The following is a 12932-nucleotide window of genomic DNA, read 5'->3' as shown; positions in this document are numbered from 1 at the left end:
GGTTGCTCTCTGTGGCTCTAAGGGCACATTGCTGAACACTCAGCCATTTTTCCTTTCTTTGCAGCCTCTTGTTGCAGCTTCTCCTGCTTTCTTTGTCAGTGATGTAATTGTAGACCCATTAACATAGAAAATGAAAAAACAAACAAGTTGCCAAAAACTGTATAGCAGTTGGTATTCAGAGCATTCTTTTACCATTTAAAAACACTGCCAACATTGTATCTGTTTCATTATGTACAAGTGTAAGTGCTGCTAACATAGATAATTTAGAATCTATAATTGAAACCATGCTTTTGCAGCTCTCTCAATTAAAGATAGTCAAGACAGAAAAGCTGTTATGTACTTACCTGCTGGAATTATATGTTCTTCTGTGCCATCCCATTACATTCATACCGTGCTGGAATGTATTTCAAAAGTAACTCGCCATTTATTGAATACAGCATTATACTTCATGGCAGAAAAACCCTCATGAAGTAAACACTGAGCTTTTTACAAACGCTGTCAGGTGGTATCAGAGGTATCACTACCATCCAGTCTATGGCAGTAGTGGTATTAGTGATACCTTTACATTTCTGTGATTGTCAACAGATATTTTCTGTGGTTTTCTGGTTTACTATAGTGTCTGTTGTAAGAATTTTTAAATGGATTTCTCACCATGTTGTTTGGGAATACAGAACACAAAACCAAGCATTGCTGCATATTGTAGCTTAAAAACACTGCTAACTCCATGTTCTGCACTCCATGTTTAAAATATGTGTAGCCTCAGAACCTGTTCGGTTGAGAACAGAAGGGATTTGCACCATATTTTAAGAGTTGACTATTTCATGGGCTGGAAGCCAGAGCACTCAACCAGAAAGGCCTTGTATCTTGTCTTCAATAATGCATGATGAAAAACCAACAAATGATGGATTTTAACTAACCACAGCACGAGGGAAAAAGACTTGCAGATAGGCCCTGCTTCAGGCAGAGAGAACTTCAAAAGCACTGCACTGAGTTGTGCTAACTCTGTTTCAAGGAGAAGATGCATGTTAGAGTACAGACATTGTCCTCTAAACCCTTTTGTGTGCATTTCATTTCTTCTGTCAACTCTCTTTTCTGTGACCTAAAGTCTATTGGGCTACTTCAGTGAAGAAAACAGTGGTAACAAAAATTTGCAATCAGTTCATTTAGACTGAAGTTACCCTTCAGTTCACCTTTCTGGCAATTTTTTATACCCCGGTTGTGTACAAGATGCAACTGAAAAGAGCACAGGGAGATTCACATGTGTTTAATTGACTCTGCTGTTGCTGTTTGATCAGTGAGGAGCAATCACAGAATTAAAGGGTTTGAGGGATGAGAAGATTGCTGATGCTCCACAGGAAAAAAAAAAAAAAAAAGGTTTGCAGAATTTTGCTTTAAATATAAGGGCCAAATTCTTACATACTGATTGAAACAGCAGGCAGATTGCATCAGAATAAGAAAGTTACAGTTTGATTTAAGAGGTGTCACTGGCACAGATGTTCATCTTGAATGATTAAACTACCTGTATTAAAACCAGTTATCTCATTTGATTTATATTTGCTTTTGTTTTATAGGACCATGGGTCACTAGGAATAGCAGCATAGATAGTGGAGAAACAGAAGTTGGCCACAGGGTCACCCAGGAGGTGCCCCCCGGAGTTTTTTGGAGGTCTCAGATCCATATCAGCCAGCCACAGTTCCTGAAGTTCAACATATCCTTAGGGAAGGATGCTCTTTTTGGTGTTTATATAAGAAGAGGACTCCCACCATCACATGCCCAGGTACTTTATCAATATATTTGTTGGCTTTGAATGTCAGAATGCAAAACTTAGGCCATCTTTGTTAGGTTTATGTTGGAGTTTACAGAATGCAAGCTTAGGGATTTCCTGAATTCCTTCATTTGTCATATTTGACTGAACCACCCTCATCTTAATATTTTTAGGTCGTTAAATGCTTCAGCAATACCTTTATTAAATAAGTAATTATGTCCTTGCCATTCATTCGAGGTTTTAATTCTCTTATATAATCTTGGCACAAACTGGGATAAAACTATCCTGTTATCTATGAGAAAAAAACTGATAAGTTGAGGACCAAAATCTTTAATCAAACTTGGGAGTAAAGGAGTGAGGAGGCTGATATGGGTTTATTACCTCTGCTTCTAAGAATTTGTGCAGAAGGAGCTTTGGCTGTGCAAAATTCATCAGCTTACTGTAGAAATCTGTCTTCCAATGTTCTGTGAGTTACTGAATGGGTGTGTTTGAGTGGTAAGAAATCAGGATCAGCAGTGCATGGGCCAAGGAGGGGAGCACATGGTCAGCTTTCCATGTCAGCATATGATGTTCTAAAATTTGATACAAAGACTGAAAAACTTGGGAAATTGCAGAGGGCTGTTGACTGATTTTCAGTCATTTCCAGCCATCCAGGCAACACAAAAAATATATCTTCAGAGAATATGTTCCAGGGTGGGAGCCTTTCTTAAGAATGTTTTGATTTTGGCTGTAAGGCTTCATTCAATATGCTGTCTTGAGGGTGAAATTATGTCTGTGGATCTTCAGCTGTTCCAGTGAGGCAATGGCATAATTCATTGCGCATGTCTCATTTAATTCAGAATTTTAGTGCTCACTTGCCCTATTCCATCATGAATAAAATGACAATTTAGTTGAGGAAAACAAACAAAAGTATAAATCATGAAATGAAAATTACTTAGGGCAACCAAAGCTCCGAAACAATCATCAAAGTTTGCTATAAATACAGGTTAATTTAAGTTTTTTGACTAAGATGTGAGGAAGGTATGCCTGTATCTTTTACAAGAAATCCAGTTGGAAGTAGTTGGTAGTACAATTTTTATTTTTTTTAAATTCAGGATGAACTTTATATTGCAGTATGATCCAATGTATTTGTTCTAGGTTTCATTATGATGCTCTCATCTAAGAAGGCTGTGATCAGGCAGTTTTTTTCCTTTCACTCCACCTCACATGGATAGAATAGAAATTTTGTGACCTTTCTGTTAAATTAAATAATGAGAAATATCATCTGTGTTTCCTCTTGAGCTGGATTCCTCCTTAGGGGACCTCCTTTCCAGTCTTCAGAGGAAGCAGTTGTAAACCTCTTCCTAAGTGGGGTTAATGAAACACGCTGTATATAAACTAGTGTAGATCTGGTCTGAATCTGCAATTTGAGCCAGCATAAACTTCCCACATTCAGGCAGGGTCTTGGTGCTTGTTAATAGGGTGCTGCAGCAGGAGGTTCCATGGCAGTTTTGCCCAGCAATCAAAATTCAGTCAAGCTGCTACCAAGAAAAGTTATTTTAGAATAAGAAATGCAAGCTGTTACAGACCTGAGTTAGTGAAAAGAAGCCTTGTTCTGACAGAAAGGAGCACAATACTTTTGTATGAATGAAAACAGCCTGAAGTTGACACCAGACGATATTTTAAAATTGAAATTTAAAATCCTTGTTTCTGTAGGTTAGGGACATGAGCTCTAAAGCAGTGAACAGCTTGACAGTTCATCACTGATCAGTGCTCATATGTCAAGCCGAGTAAAATCCTTTGTGGGAACAAGTCAATAATCAGCAAATTAGGTACATGATTAACCTGAGACAACAAGATGCAGTTCCTGTCTGAGAGCCCTGCTGAGATTTAACCTTCTCAGTATTACTGTTTAGCAAATATTCCAAATGCCTGGTTTAGTCAGTCAAACTGATGTAGCTGTAAACTTGTCTGGATGCAGCCTGTGTGCCGTGTGCATGGGGAATGGAGCTCTGGAGGAGAGGCAAAAATGCAGTTTTGAGTGGCAAGAAATGCAGTGCTTTTGGGCAAAATCCCTCCAACCTGTGTAGTGCTATGCAGAAATAACAAAATGCACATTGCAGGTTTGAATGATCAATAGGAATTTAGCAGAAGAGAGTCATACTAATAGAATTGATAATGTATAGAAAATGAACTGTAAATGTCAAATAATGCATGAAGCAACTCTGCAGAGCTTACAACAGTCATGCTGGTAGCACGTTCCAAATGATGCATGAAATGAGGTAACCTGAGAGGAACTTCCCTGGAATGTCTGGAGAAGGCAATGTGTGGGGTTGTATTGTTTTCATTTCCAGCAGCGTGGTTTATACTTATAAATTTTTCATGTCAAAATGAAAACTCTTTTCATTCAGCCCAGGAAATGGCTTTATTTGAAAAAAAAACCTTGGAGAGCAAGGGAGCATCAGTGTTCCCTTGGTTTTTAACAGGTGCTCAAACACTTTAGGTGCTCTGAGCACCTCAGAGTTGCCTGGTGGCCACGGGGCTGGCCTGAACTGGCTGGCTTGTGGCACATCCAAATGTGGGAACAAACCGGTTGGTTGGCTGCCATGGTGGGTGTCAGATGTTTCATGGCTGTATTTTAATGAATAATTACCAACTGGATTTTATGAAGAACTAATTTTAGAGCACTTTGCAAACAAGTTTCCCTGCCATATGTTTTCCTGGCTGCTTAGATCCTGCAGGGCTTTGGCATAAAGGCAAATGCTGGCCGCCACCCCAAGCATGCTCCCTCTCTCCTGTTGAATATGCACCCCCTATTGAGACAAGAGCTCTAGGAGATCATTCTTTTCAATTCCTAATCTCAAAAACTCCTAGGCATTTTGTGGAGGTATGCAAATTGTTTCAAATCTAAGAAAATCCCTGAATATTTTGATGGCCCTCTGCATTTCCAGTCCTGAGCCCTGAGAGCTCCCTCAGCTTCACAGTGGTCACAAGTGGTTCCCTTCCTCTGTGTGACTGGGCTCGGTGGCTCTGTGCAGTGCTGGAGTCACAACCATAGGTGTGAAAATGTTCTGCTGACTCCCCATGGTTACGGGAAAAGGAAAGTCTTTATTAGTCCATGAATAAAATGCATCAGAGGGTAGAAAGCCCTGAATGGAGAAATTATAAAAACAAATTGCTCAGAAAGAACTTAGCATGAGATTTTAGGTTTGTAAATAAAAGTAAGCAGTAGGATTTCAGTATGCTGGGTAGTAAAAATAAACAAATTCACCGAGAGAGTGAATTTGGAATTTGTTTAGCAATGTAGGCTGGCAAGTCACTCGCTTATATTGGGCTTTAATCATAGTAAGTACTCCCTGCTGCAAAATTGAACTCTGATGATGTAGTCATTTGGGATTTCTGCTGCATGTTGTTCCTCAGCTTTTTTAGCCATTTTTGTGATTTTCAGTATGAACCTATGACTATAAAGGATCGTAAAAAAAGAAAACAAAAAAGCCAAAAGTCAGTGAAACTTCCAAATTACTTCAGCAATTTAATTTGGTTTGACATGTCCATTCCCTAATTCATGTGATTTAGTGGCCTCTTCCCTAGCAGTTGTGTGTGTGTGTGTTAGACTAAGGATTCCACAGTTGCTTTTTAATGATCATGAAATTACTTGCCTCCTTTTCCTAGATGGGTTTTCTAATCTATTCATATATGCCAATAAGTAGCTTTAAAGCAAGAGTGATATCTTCAGCACAACATTACGTAAAAGTAATTAATCATGCAAGGGTGGTAAATCAGAAAATCAACAGGGCCGTGAAAAGTGAAATGATGATTCAGCCAAGCATGTGCTTATGAGTTTCTAGTGTCATCTTGGTGACCCTTCAGTCAGGGATTTTTGATTTTGGGGCACATATACCTCGTCCTTACTGACATATTAAGATTAATACACCCAGGGAACCACCAGCAGATATATTAACTTCCTTCATTTTTTTTTCCCTCAGTTTGAGAAATCCAAAGAGGGATAAAAATGTATTATTGTTTTCTGTATCACTTTGCACCAGTACTTCAGCATTCACAGAGTTATCCAGATTCAGTAATTTTGCTTTTGCCTGGGCATTAAATTATTTGTCCTAGTTTGATTAAAAAGGGGCAATACCACTCTTAACTGTACCAAAGTTAAAATCGTTGTGCCAAGGGACCTGCTCTCACTAGGTCACACCCCATCATCATGAAAAGAGATTCTGCAGCTAAAACTACTTCAAGCAGCTTCAGGCTGAAAACTCTTCCCCTTCGATCTGGCCAACTGCTGAGCCTTCTCTACTATATGAGGTGGAATCAGCATCAAACAGAGGGAGGCAGAGGAACCTGCCAGCACAAGCAGAGACGAACAGCATGTTGCCAGTGAGAAATGTCAGCTTTTATTGCTGCTTCCTCAGTTGACCCTTTGTGAACAATTGTTCTGAAGAGCACAATTTCTTTTTCCCAAGATGTTGCCCAAGTAATAACATTTCCCAAGGAGGTGATGAGTCTGTCCTTAACCTCTGACTGTTAGACAATGGCTTTTAGCAATCTTTCCAAATGCCATTGATTTCAGAGATAGAAATATGTGTGTTTGGTACCTCACATATGCTGAAAGTTACTGGCATGCCAGAATTCTCTAAATCTCTGGCATGCTTTGCCTGAATTTTATTAATTTATCTGATTTACCTTTTCCCATTTAAATCATATGTGGAAAAAGGCTCAAGTGGATGGCAATCTGATATTGAGTGAAACTCTTTTATTCCACTTCTCTTACTTTGTCCCTTATTTAAAAGCACAGAATCATGGATAGAGAGCATAATGCACTCACTGTGATGATAGCTCTCAACATTAGTAGATTGGGGATCTAATTCCTCCCTGCCCTGGATTTCCTTTGTGGAAAGGCTGCAGGTCAGTGTCAGTTCCACAGTTTATCAGGAAGACAATAGTTCTTCCAGACATTTCCCTTTGTTGTAAGGCTGAGCATACCAGGGCTCCATAATGCTGGTACATAAGAGATTTTCAGCTAGAAAGGTGAGGTTTTATACCCCAGTTTTGGATAGATGTGATGGCACTAGAGTGTTAATTTTGTCTGTCTCTTCCCCTAATAGAGAGAATCTTCATTATTTTATCACAAATTGTGAATAATTTACTAGGGCTCACAGTTCCTGAGTGGAATACAGTGTGCAAAACTGTGTGTGTGTCCTTCTCTGGATGTTTGTTCTATTTAGGAGGCAAGGTTGCAGTTTTCTGTTTAAAGTGAAAGCAAGGGAAGGTGGATGTTTTCTCATAGCTGTTGTGGGCACATCCTGGAAGTGGTAGAGATAACAGAGGGAAATGTAATGAAGCTACTGGGAAAGCAAGCACATACTATTACTGTATTTTATTGAACACATGCATCTTTCTTTAGACATGTCTATCTATCTCTATCTACTCCTACACAGATAAATGTGTCTAAAACAAGATGTGTTTTCATAGGGGACTTGTTATGCAGCCATCAAAAGATTAGATGTATTGTTTTTGGTGTTTCTTAAGGGCTTCCCTTAGATAGGGACTATGAGATCTACTCAGTTGAGCTTGAGAGCTCCAGAATCACAGACATTAATGACAGAAAAAAAGCCTATTAGGACAGCTATCCCAGCTGCTTTGTTATGCAGAGTTATTCCCTGTTGTAGACTAACCAATATTTCTTCCAGTCTTGTTTAATTGTGGCATCTCCATTGGGAGGCTATTTACTGAGCTTAATAGATGGGAAGCTTATCTGACATTCATCTTAAATTTCTTTCTTTCTTTTTTTAGTTTCATGCCATTAATGGTGCCATCGCTCTTATGTTCTAAATAATCACTTGCTCTGTTTGATCCCTTTTCCAAAGATTAATGCAATGTTCTACCTTCTTTGGAAGCCATCCAAACAGAAATTCTCAGTTTTCCTTAATATAAGTTCAATTCCCTTATTTGTGTTATTCCTTTCCATGCTCCCTCTGGTTTTTGTATCACACTTGCCCTGATTGTTCCACACACAACCTCAGGTAAGCAACTTTTACTCTGTAATGTAAAACTTGTACAGTTTATTTTTATCTGGTCGTGAGGTACATTAGACAAACGCATTTCCTGTCTGTGCTATTCCTGTTTCACATTCTGGGGTCTTCCATTCAATTGTATGTCTGGAGTTACACCTCAGATATCTGTTCCTGTTTCAAAAAGAATTTATTCCAGCCAATTGCTTAGAAAAGGGAGTGGGTTTTCTGAGTCTCTGAAAACTGTGTAGGAACCTAACCTAATGGGTCAAATAATGGATTTTAAATTGTTTCTCAAAAACCATTCTGTCAATTTGTACATTTTATGATCACCAATGCAGGGGAAAGATGCATAATTCTAGGTCACTGTTTAAGAAAGAGTAAAAGTCACAGAATCTCTTTGTGTTCCATGGTCAGCTAATAAATGTTAGTTTCACATTTCTTCCAGAAACACTATTTTATAACAAGGTAGAAGAGAAAATAGAGTCAGATTCTTGAGCTGAACCATTCTATATTCAGGTCTGTTTGTCTGGGGTTTTGTTTTGTTTGTGTTCTCTTTTTTTTTCCCTTTGTTTTTTTTTCTTTTCCCTCCCTGCAGTATGATTTCATGGAACGTTTGGATGGCAAAGAGAAGTGGAGCGTGGTGGAGTCCCCGCGGGAGCGCCGCAGCGTCCAGACGCTGGTTCAGAACGAGGCCGTGTTCGTGCAGTACCTGGACGTGGGCTTGTGGCACCTGGCCTTCTACAACGACGGCAAGGACAAAGAGGTGGTCTCCTTCAGCACGGTCATTCTGGGTAGGTGCTTCCACCAGATGGGCACTTTTTCCTTCTGTTTATACCCTCCCTTACCCACGGTTGGAATATTTTCCTGCAGTCCTCAGTATTTGGCCTGTTTGTCCTTATGTGATGCTGTGCATTTTTTGACTCAACACTACTCTGGCAAAGAGTCAGTAAGGGGGTGTGCTGACATTAATTCACTCATTATTTGCTGAATATTTTAGCAGTCCCATTGATCTCTAGTTTGGTTTTGGAAAACAAGGTTCAGAAAATTCAGTGTGGTTTGAAGCATTCCCCAGCTAATATTCCTCTCCCTTATCTCTGTCATTTTGATACTCTTTATTTGCTGCTCTGAAGATGTTTCTTTACACCCAGGTGGAATAGTATCCAACAGGAGAGCTGTCTAATCTTGGTGGAAAGACAGCTCAAGAAACTGATACCTGCAAATGAGATTATTGTTTGCAGCCATCCTAGAGATTAATTGAGCCAGTTAATTAACTGTATGTTGCTTTACAGCTTACCACTCACCTAACAGTGAGTCATCTCCTCAACGTGGTGGAAGAACATCCAGCTGCAGTTTTGTTAGAACAGGATTACATTCAGTTGAGAATCAAACTGAGTCTAAATTCTCCAACCTTTATTAGATTTGTTGTCCTTTGAAGCTCATAATGAACTTTGCTGACTGTCTTTTCGCAGTGGTGTGACAAATTCTGAGGTATCATACCTTTGTGATACTCTGTCCTCTCTGGTGAAGTCTGAAATAGCACTGTGTTGTATAAATCTGTAATTCTTCTTAGTTCAGGGAAACTGTAAGAAGTAAAAATGAGGTTTTAGATTTGATGAAAAATAGTCAGAGGTGTTTTCTAGTCTTTATTAATAATATGTAGCTTAAGGGTTTTTTTTTCCTTTTACATTAGTATAGCATTCAGTTTGTTGGCCTAAGTTCCAAAGGGTGTAGGTGAATAATCAAGACTATCATTGAGTACAAACATGATTTGTATATATAACTTCTGTTACCCTGAACTAGGATGGAAAAAATACCTTTCTATGAATGTTGAAAAATCAACATATATGTATATATATATATATGTAGTGGTTCCACAAACTTATCAATTACACAAAAAGCTTTTGTATCACTTCTATAAATTCCTCCCCTGCCAAACCATGACATTATATATTTCTTTTTTCATTATTTTCCCATAGAAGGCTTTTTCCACTTCTCTAAAAACAAGAATATTTGTGCTCATATCTTGTTATGCCCCTGTTGTGCTTAGAAAACCTTAGGATATTATAAGCTGCCCTTTAAAGGGTTGCCTGGTCAAGGCTATAGCTTTCAAGAGCATCAAAGGTGTAATAGCCAGGTAGGCTACTTGATAGAGCAATGATAGTAATTGAAATGAAATCTGGAGAAAAATATAGTGTTTTATCTGGCTCTACACACACCTTGTATCAGATGCTTCATAATGAAAGGCTCTGAGACAGCTGAACATCTCTCTGGTGTAGAAGAGAAGGAAGAATAACAGAATTTATGTTAACTCCCAGACAATACTAAATTTACCATGATTTTTAATACATAGAGAATGCTTTCGTGTGCCATGAAGCAAAATAATGAATAAATCTATAAACAAGGTTCTTCATGAGACAAATTGATATCTTTGAGCATTACATTTCAATTTTTCTTTTCTTTGTTTACATTACTCATTTCAAGAGCCCAAGCTAATGACATCTCTTTAAAAATTTGCTTTAGACATTTTGTATTTGGTGTCCTGCAACTGTGAAATTAGATTTAAAGTTCTACTTGAATCCTTTTCTTCTTTGCAGTTTAATTTGTCAAATAAAAATACTCTCTATAGTTCTGCTAGTTCCAAATCCAAATTCTCTTTTCTGTGTTGTACAGCAGCTTGATTTGGTGCCTGGGGCTGACAGAACCATTTAGTTTGGAACCACAGATCCCACAACAACAGAGAGTGATAGTGAAGAGTAATATTCCAATTAGATTTTTGTTCCAATAATTCACTGTTGAAAATATGTTCTGCTGAAATCCAACAGCTTTCACATTAAAATAACTTTAAGAATTAATTTCAAAAATTGAATTTTATTTTTAGATTGTTATTATGCAAAGTAAGGTATGCTTTACCCAAATGATAACAGAAATTGTGGAAAAAAAGTATTTTGCTACAGCTGAAATGTTATCAGACTCTTATATTATTGAAGTCATCAACATTTCAGTCAGTCACTCAAACTCTGATAGTAAACTTTGTCCTCTGTTTTTACAGAACTCTTTTTGTCCTCTTGCACAGCCACCTGCATCTTTTTAATTCATTTCTTTAAGGATCAAGTAGATTTGCCAGAGCAAAAGATCTCCTCTTTGTCATGTTCAGCAGATATTTTTGTCAGGTTAATCAATGAGGCTTTAAATGCCTGCAGAAGGAAAAGAAGACACAGTCCTTGGGATAATCAGTTTCCCATGGCAGAGTGGCTGAGCAAGAGCAGTCTCATTGCAAAAGGGAGAGCGTTGATTTTCCTGAGGAAGCATTGTGTTTGCTGTACAATATAAACTCAAGCATGGCTGTAGAGGTCTTAAGAAGTCCTGCCTATTTTTGGAACAGAGGATTTGAGCATTATCAGAAGACTTTGGGTTCTAATAAAGCCCAGAACTTAACATGTGACTTCAGTATGTCACTAGATCTCTACATGTACTCATACTCTCATGAAATTCTGTGCATTCTTCTTCACCTGAACCTTGTGCTGCTAATATTGTTAGGGGTTATACTTCTAAGTATTGAGGACAAATTAAAATGGAGAAAAAAGAAAGAAAAATCTGTAGCCTAAGTAGGAACTAACCAATTAATGTGCTTGTGATGCTTTAATTTCAGACTCAGTGCAAGACTGCCCACGCCATTGCCATGGGAATGGCGAGTGTGTCTCAGGTGTCTGCCACTGTTTTCCAGGATTTCATGGAGCAGATTGTGCTAAAGGTATCATTTTCCCTATATTTACAAATAACCACAGTGTGTGTCTGTCACCTATTGATCTACAATGCCTGCTAGCTAGCATGGGTCTGAGCTAGATTCAAATAGAACAATTTGCTTATGTTATTCTTAGATATCGAGTTAAAAACTTTCAAGAGGAAGTATTCCACCTTTCCAATGAGCTTGCATAGCTACATCCTTTTTTTGTGGCAAGGGTAGTAGACAGAAATGGCAGAAAATATTTATTTTCTGGAAAAGTGGATGAATTATCAATGCTTTCTGATTATCATTAGCTGGTCTGCAAGAAAAGACTGATTGTCTTCATTGATAGAGTGTAGTACATATTCTGGCTTGCCTGAGCCTTACTTCTAGTACAAAGCATCTTTCTTGCATATAAAATTACTCTTTGACCAAAGGAATTTTGCCTTTTGTAGAAAAATAGGTAGGAGCTGATAAAATCTTAAAATAAACATTTTCTGAAATGTCAGTTGTAAATTTTAACAGCTAAAACTGGGAAATACACCGCTATCAAGGATTAAGTAGAAATCTAAATGACGTCTATGGATTGGCAGTATGTGTTCATTAAGTTTTTCTTAGAGTTTTGGATAACAGTCTTAGGGAAAGGATTCATAAAGGGGGACTTCTTTAGTTTATACAGCCAGCAGCAGATATGTTGTCTAAACTCAGTGGCTTGGTTGTATTCCCCTCTGCTCCTGAGCACACTCAGAACATTTTACAGTTTGCTTCCTTCTTAGTTTGTGTGAGATTTAAGCACACTATCAATATCAGTTGTTTTCCAGAGGGTTGTTAGTGTTCCAAGGGGGAAAGCCTGGTGTTGGAAAGCTTTTTGAAATAACTTGAAGGGCCTTAGAAATTTGCTCATTTCTTCTTAGACTCCTGATGCAGTCGTGAGGAGAGTTCATTGTGCTCCACCTCTGTCACTGCTGTGGCATATCCATGTGTCTATGAAATACTCCTTGAGTAGCTGCTATAGTTTTACTGGAGTGAGTAATTTCTGAGTTTTGTCTCCACATTCGGCTCTTGAAGGTGCCCCAGTAAAAAAAAAAAAAAAAAAAAAAAAAAAAAAAAAAAAAAAAAAAAAAAAAAAAAAAAAAAACAACGAGAAATAGAGACCCCAAGGGCCTTGAAAAGCTAAGCCTGCTATTTCAGTGTTCACCCTGCTCATTCTACAGAACATTACAGAACATTCAAATAGTTGTTTGATTACCTGAGAAATTAAGACAGCTGGTAAATCTAGAGAGGAGATATCTGTATTGCACAAAGTAAATGGTGTGATAATGTGAGCTATAAATGCAGACTGACAGCTCTGTGCTTTTCTGTGGTGTTAACCTGTGAAAGTATGCATGCAGTGACTGTGTGCTTCACTGCCACCCTTCACACATACATGGCCATTATGTCA

At 38.3% G+C, this 12932-nt stretch overlaps 1 protein-coding gene across 2 annotated transcripts in view; it reads left to right on the top strand.

Annotated features, from left to right (window-relative positions):
* The window catches only part of TENM2 (teneurin transmembrane protein 2), a 616650-nt gene that overhangs the window by 502168 nt on the left and 101550 nt on the right, over positions 1–12932 (top strand). Inside the window, exons 8-10 of one of the 2 annotated variants that reach the window (XM_039701625.1) lie at positions 1572–1777; positions 8363–8558; positions 11417–11518. In XM_039701625.1, the coding sequence (XP_039557559.1) occupies positions 1572–1777; positions 8363–8558; positions 11417–11518 (504 nt within the window). Of the gene's footprint in view, positions 1–1571; positions 1778–8362; positions 8559–11416; positions 11519–12932 lie in introns of those variants that run through there. The other variant, XM_039701624.1, reaches the window with a different exon arrangement.

The sequence above is a fragment of the Passer montanus genome, unplaced genomic scaffold, assembly GCF_014805655.1.
Source record: "Passer montanus isolate IOZ18808 unplaced genomic scaffold, ASM1480565v1 scaffold15, whole genome shotgun sequence".
NCBI lineage: Eukaryota > Metazoa > Chordata > Aves > Passeriformes > Passeridae > Passer > Passer montanus.
The sequence above is the reverse complement of the archived record's forward strand: the minus strand, read 5'-3'. Positions and strand labels throughout refer to the sequence as shown.